Source organism: Chinchilla lanigera, unplaced genomic scaffold (assembly GCF_000276665.1).
Source record: "Chinchilla lanigera isolate Chin_1 unplaced genomic scaffold, ChiLan1.0 scaffold00136, whole genome shotgun sequence".
Classification (NCBI taxonomy): Eukaryota; Metazoa; Chordata; class Mammalia; order Rodentia; family Chinchillidae; genus Chinchilla; species Chinchilla lanigera.
In genome coordinates, this window is record NW_004955537.1 from 3,496,257 (window position 1) to 3,505,315 (window position 9,059).

At 55.0% G+C, this 9,059-nt stretch overlaps 2 protein-coding genes across 3 annotated transcripts; both read left to right on the forward strand.

The window, feature by feature from the left end:
- Positions 1-431: 431 nt before the first annotated feature.
- Dph2 (DPH2 homolog) lies at positions 432-3,891 on the forward strand. Of its 2 annotated transcripts, none has more exons than XM_005410691.1 (6): positions 432-759; positions 1,038-1,150; positions 1,401-1,624; positions 1,814-2,497; positions 2,594-2,770; positions 2,861-3,891. In XM_005410691.1, exons 1-6 carry the CDS (start codon positions 613-615, stop codon positions 2,983-2,985), a joined length of 1,470 nt encoding a protein of 489 aa, XP_005410748.1. In that variant the 5' UTR covers positions 432-612; the 3' UTR covers positions 2,986-3,891. The 2 variants fall into 2 exon arrangements, with proteins under 2 accessions (XP_005410748.1, XP_013363266.1); XM_013507812.1 differs by having other exon boundaries at positions 615-707.
- An 863-nt stretch (positions 3,892-4,754) lies between these two features.
- On the forward strand, positions 4,755-8,152 carry Atp6v0b (ATPase, H+ transporting, lysosomal 21kDa, V0 subunit b). Its single transcript, XM_005410694.2, has 8 exons — positions 4,755-4,932; positions 5,632-5,680; positions 5,854-5,937; positions 6,066-6,143; positions 6,495-6,564; positions 6,685-6,736; positions 6,940-7,130; positions 7,848-8,152. The coding sequence occupies exons 1-8, from the start codon at positions 4,866-4,868 to the stop codon at positions 7,872-7,874; spliced, it is 618 nt and encodes a 205-aa protein (XP_005410751.1). The 5' UTR covers positions 4,755-4,865; the 3' UTR covers positions 7,875-8,152.
- The last annotated feature ends 907 nt before the right edge of the window (positions 8,153-9,059 follow it).

Below are 9,059 nucleotides of genomic sequence, written 5' to 3' on the forward strand. Positions count from 1 at the left end.
CTGGGCTACAAAGTGAGTTCAAGGCCAGCGTAAACTCCTTAGCTTGACCACTTCTCAAAAAGACAAAAAAGAAAAAAAAAAAAAAAAAAAAAGAAAAGACGGTCTGCATTGGGTCTAAAATTATCCAATACATATAAAATGTTCAGCGTGATGGGCGGATAGGAGCTACTCACGCTGGAGTAGTGGTTTAGTGAGTCAGCTCCTGAGGGCAGACAGCGAAGGGGCTGAGCCCCAGAGAGCCCAGCCGGAGCGGAGACCAGAAGATCTACAACTCCCATAGGGCTTAGCGCCTTTCTCCACGGAACTTCCGACTGACCCCGTACGCGCCCGGTCATTGGTTTCTGCGGGTCGTGGAGGCGGGGATTGGGGCGCAGGAGCGGTGCTGATTTAGGATTGGTAGAGTAGCAATCAGTCACGTCTCAAACCCGGAAGTAATCTCCGTGGATCGGCCCATGTGTTGTGCTGTTACTGGGGTTTGGAGGGGTTGGAGCGAAAGGAGGGGTTCACCGGCCGCCCTACAAAACCATTCTGAGCCATTGGAGGGCTGCTTCAGAGGCGCGCGCCCCTGAGCTGGACGAGGGAGCCTCTGCTGCGCCCCGCCTCCCAAGCCTCATGGAGTCTACGTTCAGCAGCCCGGTGGAGACAGTCCTGCAGCGGGAGGCGGGCGTCCCGGGACTGCTCACTCCCCTCGCTGACCTCGACCAAGTGTACGAGCTGGAGCGAGTCGTTGGATTTGTCCGTGACCTAGGGTGTCAGCGGGTGAGGCCAGACTTAGGGAGTGGTGATTCACTTCTTGAGATGGGTCGCCCGGAACATAGGCATCTTAGAGGATTTCGTGAACACAGGGGAGTAGGGGAGTCGGAGTCTGTCCGCGGAGCTTGGACCATCTGCCCCTCGTCCCTTGGGACGTAATGCTCTCCCGGGACCAGAGGCCTTGGGGTTGAGTGGAGGCTCCCGGAAGACTTTCCTGTTAAAGAGGCCCTCGGTGGGAGTAGGGGGCATGAAGCTCTTTCTGACTTCATGGTTTATGCTTATAGGTGGCCTTGCAGTTCCCTGACCAGCTCCTGGGAGATGCAGGGGCCGTCGCTGCACGACTGGAGGAGATTACAGGGTCGAAGATGTTCATTTTAGGGGACACGGCCTATGGCAGGTGTGATCTCGGGTTTAAGTGGGCGAGACCTGGAGAGCCAGGCCTCATGGGGTTTCCCTGCTGTAACAAGTTCTGCCTCTAGTGTTTGTGTTTCTCGGTGATGATGGTAACTTCCCTCCTGGTGCTCGCACTGGTTAGAGACAAGATCTTCTTTCATGTCACCATTTTCTTCTCTGGAGGTATTTCCTATGGATGACAGCAATTCATCTTCAGGTGGGAACCCCTGCCACTCATGGTATCTTTTCTGCAGCTGCTGTGTGGATGTTCTGGGCGCTGAGCACGCTGGAGCTGAGGCCCTTGTTCACTTCGGCACCGCCTGCTTAAGTCCCCCAGCCCGCCCACTGCCCATCGCCTTCATCCTTGGCCAACGTTCTGTGGCTTTGGAGCTCTGCGCCAAAGCCTTTGAAGTGCAGAATCCAGACCCTACAGCACCTGTAGTGCTGCTGAGTGAACCAGCGTGTGCCCATGCCCTGGGTAAGAGGTTGTGCCTGTGTAAGAAGGAAGGGTGGGCCTATGGCGACATGGCTTAATTCTCCATTTTAGTATACTCCCGTAGAGCTCTTGGCCCAGGTCTTTGCTTTTGGGTTACATTTAGTCTCCAGGAGATGAGGAAGCTCTTGTTCTGCCATACCCCAACCCTGACACCACCTTCTTCTCTTCTAGAGGCCTTGGCCACTCTCCTGCACCCTAAATACCAGGACCTGCTTGTCTCCAGCCCAGCTCTTCCCCTACCATTAGGGTCCTCCAGTCCAGAGCCCAAGCCCCTGGAGCGTTTTGGGCGTCACTTCCCCCTGGCCCCAGGGAGGTGTCTGGAAGAATATGGTGCCTTCTATGTGGGGAGTTGTAAGGCTAGTCCTGACTCTGACCTTGACCCAGACCTGAGCCGGCTGCTCTTGGGGTGGGCACCAGGGAAGCCCTTCTTTTCCTGCTGCCCAGACACAGGACAGACCCAGGATGAGGGTGTCCGGGCTGGACGGCTAAGGGCACGAAGATGGTATTTGGTAGAGAGGGCCAGAGATGCCCATGTGGTAGGGCTGTTGGTGGGCACATTGGGTGTGGCCCGACACTGTGAGGCCCTGGCACACTTACGGAATCTGTCTCAGGCTGCTGGCAAACGTAGCTATGTGTTGGCTCTGGGGCAGCCCACCCCTGCTAAACTTGCCAACTTTCCTGAGATAGATGTCTTTGTGTTGTTGGCCTGTCCTCTGGGTGCCCTAGCCCCAAAGCCTTCTGGTAGCTTCTTCCGGCCTGTACTGACGCCATGTGAGTTGGAAGCTGCCTGCAACCCTGCCTGGCCGCCTCCAGGCCTGGCTCCCTACCTTACACACTATGCGGACTTGTTGCCTGGTGAGTGGTAGGGGATTGCTTTAGCTGGAAACTTGGGCAGCTGGAAACTTGGAAGTTGGGGGACCAGTATGGATTTCCTCTCTCCCTCCCTTCCAGGGTCCCCCTTCCATGTGCCCCTCCCACCGCCCGAGTCAGAGCTGTGGGATGCCCCAGATGTGTCGCTCATTTCTGGGGAGCTCCGACCCCCACTTGCCTGGAGGCCTCTGAATGTTCCTGGATGCTCTGCCCTGACCCCACGGCCCCAGCTGGAACTTGCTGAGAGCAGCCCTGCGGGTAAGTATGGAAGTGTTTACCCCTGCTGAAATCTTTCTTTAGGTCCAGCCTAAACTCCCTTAGCCTGAGCTCCCCTCTCTCCCTCTACAGCCTCATTCCTTAGTTCCCGGAGCTGGAAGGGACTGGAACCCCGTCTGGGTCAGACGCCGGTGACAGAAGCTGTGAGTGGAAGACGAGGGATTGCTATTGCCTATGAAGATGAGGGAAGCAGCTGATACTTTGTGGGGCCAGAGACACAGAGGGACTTAGGAGTCGTTGCTAGAAACTTTCGTGCTCCCAGCATTGACTTAGCATCCCACCAGGACCCTTGAAGGAGCCTGGATGGAAAGGGCAAGCCAGGCAGTGCCTCACTGAAGATCAGATCCATGCCTGTCCTGTCCTGGCACTGGCACCAGGCCCACCACATACTGGCCTAGTACATCTCTATTGCCTGACTGATGGAGGAAAGAGTTTAAGGACTTTCTTGAGGCCTTCTGGGTCCGTCTGTCCCTGGAGCAGCCCGGGACCAGTGGTCAATCCAAGGTTCTAATCTGCAGTTGAGGGTTTGCTCTTATTAAAGGGCAGGGGCTAGATCATCCAGACCAGGTTTCTCAATGTCAGCACTGCTGACATTTTGGATTAGATAATTCTTTGTAGTGGAGGCAGACCTGTGTATGGCAGGATGTTTAGCAGTAACCCTGGCCTCTGCCCGCTAGACATCAGAAATACCCTCTTCCAGTTATGACAACCAGAAATGTCTTCAGACATTGGCAAATGTCCCCTGTGGGGGCATAACTGGTTCTAGTTGAAAATCACTGATCTAGACCTGTACTGTCCAGGACAGTAGCCACTAGACACATATTTAAATTTAAATTAATGGGCCGGGAATATAACTCAGTGGCACAGCATCTGCCTGGCAAGCATGAGGTCCTGAGTTGATTCATGGTACCAAAAAAAATTTTTTTAAATTAATTATTAAAAGCTCAGTTTCACAGTCACACTGGTTTCATGTATAGGTGCATGAGAAGACAGCTATAGGACATTTCCAGCACTGTAAAAAGTTCTGTTGGATAGTGCTGGTCTACAGTGAGTCAGACTTGTCTCTCAAGATACAGAAATTCAAATAAACCAATGCTTTTTCACCTTCTGTTTCTTTTTATTCATGAAATACTCAGACATGAATTGTATTTAAGTAGATTCCTGTTGTATCAGTCAAGTTGGGAAAAAGACAGTTAAATATACAATGGCCACACAGTGAGACAGTGCCCTCTGAAGAGGGAAGGCACCGTGGCAGCTGGATCCCATACAGACTCGTGATGAGAGGTTACAGTATTAAGCAGAATGGGCAAGAAGTCCTTTGAAGAAGGTGAGCAAAGACTGGAGGGGAGTTAGCCAGAGAAGCAGAGGAAACATGTAAGGGCAGTGAGGCGGGAGTGTGCCTGGCGTGTTCGAGTAATAGTAAGAACAGTGCTGCCGGAGGGAGAAGAGCGGAGGGTTCCCTTGGGTGGTGGCAAATAACGGATGCCATCGTAGGACTTTTGTCTTTTTTCCTGAGTGAAACGAGAACCACCAGGGCATTTAATCAGGACAGTGATGTGACCTTACCGTTCTACAAGGCTCACCAGTGAGCATCGTGGGAGCCCGGAGCGCGCCCGCCACCGTGCCCCTGATGTTAGGAAAGGCGTCTTGGAAGGATGACCTCAGAGGACCAAGAGGTGGTGGCCAGGCGGTGGACGCACGAACAGGCCTGCTTCGGGCAGAGGAAGCAGTCCGGCACCTCCCCGGTTGCCAGGGAGAAGGCAGAGGGATCAGCTGTGATTAGAGGCCGAAGACAGGCTTGGGAAGGAGACGGCGGAGGGGGACAGAAGCAAGACGCACTGAGCGCCCAGACCCGAGAGGTCCGGAACCTCCCTGAGGCGCGACTACAACTACCACAATGCTCCGCGTGGCTAGCTGCGGCGCAGCGCAGGGCCCGGCGCGGGGTCACGTGGGGCTGGAGCGTCACGTGGGAGCATCAGGTGACACTGCGGGGCGGGTGGACAGGTTGCGGGGCGGTGGACGCAGGGACGCGGTTTAGCTGTACCCCGCCGACCCGATCCCCGCCGTCGCCGCCGCCATGACGGGGCTCGCGCTGCTGTACTCCGGGGTCTTCGTGGCCTTCTGGGCCTGCACGCTCGTCGTGGGTGAGGCCGGGCCCGGCGGGCGGGCGGGCGGGCGGGCAGGAGCAGCTTCGGGCCCCGAGCTGGCCGCCGTAGAGCCTCGCGGGGAAAGGAACCACCAGGAGTACCCGGCCCCAGCGCGGGCCTCTGCCCGGGCTCGGGCTTGCTCCGCGTCTCTTGGGGCCTCCGATTCCGACCGAAGAGGCCAGGGCTCCAGGTGCTTGAGGAGGGGCGCGGGCGGCGGCAGGTGGGGACCGCGACGCCAGCACTAGCCCCCTTCTTCCTTTAGCGCCCTCCCGCATCTCCCTGCTGTCGTCCCTTTCTGCTCTCCGCTGGCCTGCGTGGGTCACGAGCCGGCAGCCCCGGTTCCCCTTTCCCGTCGCTTTCGCTCTTCCCCATCCACGGCTCGTTGGGTAAACAGCGGCTTGGACGGGGCCGGCAGGATCCGGCGGGTCCTGGCAGGAGCGCCTGCGCCCTGTGTTCTTTTCTCCAGGATATTTAGGCGCGCGGGGGCGTGCTCTTGGAGGGGCTTGGGTCATGGTGTCATTGAGGGAGCGGCGTTACTGAGAGTGACAGAAAATGCAAGCCGGAGCGCGCTGGGGGCAGCCCGAGGACTGTCCCTTGACTTGGGTGTAGGTGGCCGCGAGCTGGGCAGTACTTCTCTAGGCTGAGGAGCTTCTCGCTGTAGAGCAGCCCATGTAACTTTGTTTCTCACTGCTGCAGGAATTTGCTACACCATTTTTGACTTGGGCTTCCGCTTTGATGTGGCATGGTAAGAAAGGGCTCCGCTGGGAGCTGCTGTCTAGGACATGGACATTTGAGAGATACGGAGTCTCTTGTTGCAGCATCTCAAACTGGTGGGGCTAGGGAGGGTGGGAGGCCAAGGGTTTCGTGCCCCCTTTCTGGGCAAAGCTGAATTTCTTTTTTCCACTGTTTCCACACCAGGTTCCTGACTGAGACTTCCCCCTTCATGTGGTCAAACCTGGGCATTGGCCTAGCAATCTCTCTGTCTGTGGTTGGGGCGGCCTGGTGAGTGTTGGGATAGTGGGACGGAGGGGCAAGACTGAGTCACGGCAGGTGGTATCACTGGGTTTTTAGTCATCCCGGGTGCAGTGACAGCTTGGGCTCTGCTTATCGATTCCTTTTACTTCCACCAGGGGCATCTATATTACAGGCTCCTCCATCATTGGTGGAGGTGTGAAGGCCCCCAGAATCAAGACAAAGAACCTGGTCAGGTAAGTGTATGTGCCAAACCCTGTTGTAAAGGTGGGTGTGGTGGCTCATGCCTATAATCCCAGCACTGGGAGGGCAAAAGAATCTCCATGAGTTTGAGGCCAGCCTCAACTACAGAGCCAGACCCTGTCTCAAACAAACACACACACACACACACACACACACACACAAACAAAAACCAGGTGTAGAGGGGACTGCCTGTGTCTGATGACATACTGCTTCTAACCAGCCTTCTGGTAGGGTGAGATCTGAGTTGAGGAAAGGCTGCTGGGGACTTTGGGGAGGAAGGTTGGTTTTTTTCTCACCTCTTTTTTCCACCCCCCTACTCCTATCTCTACCATTGTCCCTACTAGCATCATTTTCTGTGAGGCTGTGGCCATCTACGGCATCATCATGGCAATTGTGATTAGCAACATGGCTGAGGTAAGGAAAACCTGGGTGCAGGCAGGCATCCATTCCATTGTGTCTACACCTTGCTGAGGGATTGGGGGAGGAGAGGCAGGTGCATAATGAGTAGCTTCTCATTACTTTTGCCTCCCTTAGCCTTTCAGTGCCACTGACCCCCATGCCATTGGCCATCGAAACTACCATGCAGGTAGGTGGGTATGTGTGTGAATGTGAAAATGGGGGCTTCACACCTCCCCTCCCAGCTTGGACTTCTCATTTTGATATTCTCTCAGCTACTTTGGCCTGCTTTGCAGAGTTGGGTTGGGATGGTGCCCATTAGACCCTGTTGAGCTCTTGTCTCATCACCCCCTGTTCCTGGCTTAGCCTCATTGAGCTCCTGTCTGTTCCCAGGCTACTCCATGTTTGGGGCTGGACTCACAGTGGGTCTGTCTAACCTCTTCTGTGGAGTCTGCGTGGGCATCGTGGGCAGTGGGGCTGCCCTGGCTGATGCTCAGAACCCCAGCCTCTTTGTAAAGATTCTCATCGTGGAAATTTTTGGCAGTGCCATCGGCCTCTTTGGCGTCATCGTCGCAATCCTTCAGGTGCTGGGTCCCCCTGGGGAGCCTCTGTGTTCTTGATTTCAGCCCATTCTTACCCACTGTCCAGAGGAGCCTAACTGCTCTCCTTCTCTACCCATAACTGTAGAAACCCTGAAAAGTTTCCCCCACCTCATTCCCATCTCTGGGTTTCTTCCTTAAGGTTTTCGATTTGTTTTTGTCGGTTTTTTTCTTGTCACTTTGTATGTATACATCTCTCATTTAGTTCTCTGTTTTGTTTGTCATTTTATCTGTTACCCTCTTTGTGCCAGCTGTTTCTGGAAATACAGATATGCCTTTGTGGTCTGTACTGGTTTAAGATTTTAACTATGTCTATCTATCTTGATATGTTTGTGTCTCTCAAGGCCTACATGTATCTCTGTCTGTGACGTGCTGATCAGTAGGATAGCATGTCTGAATTGTGTGTCTTAGCTACCTGATGGTATGTGGGTTTGCAGCTAAAGATCAACCTGAGGATCTGTTATAATGTGATGGAGGGTTCTGGACTGGGTTGGCTCTTGTTGTCTGGCATAGTCCTTATGCCATTTCTCTCCATCTCTTCCACAGCCTAACTCAGTGGTCTCTGTTTGTCTGTCTGTCCTGGTCTGCTCATCTGTTGTGATGTCTGTTCAGCCATGGGGTTGTAGGGTTTCATTTTGTCATGGTCACTGTCTTTATCTATTCCTCTGTCCCTGCCTGATTTCTCCCCTTCTTCTTTTTCAGACCTCCAGAGTGAAGATGGGTGACTAGATGATATGTGTGGGTGGGGCCGTGCCCCGCCCTTATTTATTGCTGGTTTTCCTGGGACAGCTGGAGCTGTGCCCCTTAGCCTTTCGGGAGCTTGGTGTTCAGGGCCTTCCTGCACTCACCTCTCACTGTTGACTTGGAGGCACTACAGTCTGGGCTGAATCCTCAGGGTGGGGAATGGGCTGCTGATGGTGACTGCGGCTGTGCACCTATGTCCCCCACCTCTACTCCAACCCACCCTCCCAGTGTTTGTGAAATAAACGTGGTATTTGTCGGAGTAAGTGCAGCTTCCGTTGCTCGTTTGCGCCACCTTTCACTGAGGAAGGGTACAGAGCTTTGTGCCTCAACTTCATGCCCAGCCCTTGCCAACTTCCTGTCTGTACACACTTCTGCTCTGGACAGAGCTTGGTCCTCGGTTAGGAGGTCTGAGTGTTGAGTGCTTTTAAGTCTCTACCATCTTTGTTGAAGGGAACAAGGGAATCTCTGGCAGAAGTAGCTTTGTGCCTGGGGCCCTCCTAGCCACACGTCCTCCAAGTCCACTGGACCCATACTGACTGGCAGCTGCTACCTGGCTCTACTCTTAGGCATCATCATCCCCCGTGCCTGGGGCTTGGAGCCCTTCTGCCTCTGCTTCCAGGCCACGATCCAGCCGTAGGACCCATCTCCCAGAGACCAAGGCTGTGGTTCTCAATCCCAAGGCCCTATCAAGTTGTGCCCACTCCTATCCCATTTCTGATTGTCTCCAAATCTTTTCCAAACGCCTTTTCCCTTAAAAGCCCCAGCCACCCTTAGCCCACACTTAATAGTCCCAACCAACCCGCACCCTGCTGCATCCCAGGCTCTCCTGCACACGCTTCACCCTTGAGAGGACGATCTCCAATCATGCTCCTATTAGAGTTGACAAATCCCTACCTCCCTGCAAATCCCTAGCTCCCTGCCGAGTCGGCACAACCTCAAGGCCCAGGGCCCACTCCTCAGTAAGGGGGTTGGCTAGTCCTCACCCTCTTTTGGGTCTGATCTCTTAGCCAAGCTCTTGGAGAACCCTGACCCACCCGCTGAGCCCCTCCCAGGCTCCCGGCCTCTGTGCCGCTGCCTGGCTGGGCCTCTATCGGTCGGTCGCCGGCAGGGGCAGGCAAGGGAGTGCGCGCGGCGCGTGCGGGCGTGCTGGAGGCGGGGACCGCGGGGACG

What these genes read in the sequence shown, in the direction of transcription:
- Dph2 (XM_005410691.1), top strand. Translation starts at nt 613, where the DNA reads ATGGAGTCTACGTTCAGCAGCCCGGTGGAGACAGTCCTGCAGCGGGAG. An exon ending in GGGGACACGGCCTATGGCAG is followed by an intron (nt 1,151 to 1,400) that starts GTGTGATCTCGG and finishes TCTTTTCTGCAG; the next exon opens with CTGCTGTGTGGATGTTCTGG. An exon ending in AGCGTGTGCCCATGCCCTGG is followed by an intron (nt 1,625 to 1,813) that starts GTAAGAGGTTGT and finishes CTTCTCTTCTAG; the next exon opens with AGGCCTTGGCCACTCTCCTG.
- Atp6v0b (XM_005410694.2), top strand. Translation starts at nt 4,866, where the DNA reads ATGACGGGGCTCGCGCTGCTGTACTCCGGGGTCTTCGTGGCCTTCTGG. An exon ending in GGCCTGCACGCTCGTCGTGG is followed by an intron (nt 4,933 to 5,631) that starts GTGAGGCCGGGC and finishes TCACTGCTGCAG; the next exon opens with GAATTTGCTACACCATTTTT. An exon ending in TCATCGTCGCAATCCTTCAG is followed by an intron (nt 7,131 to 7,847) that starts GTGCTGGGTCCC and finishes CTTCTTTTTCAG; the next exon opens with ACCTCCAGAGTGAAGATGGG.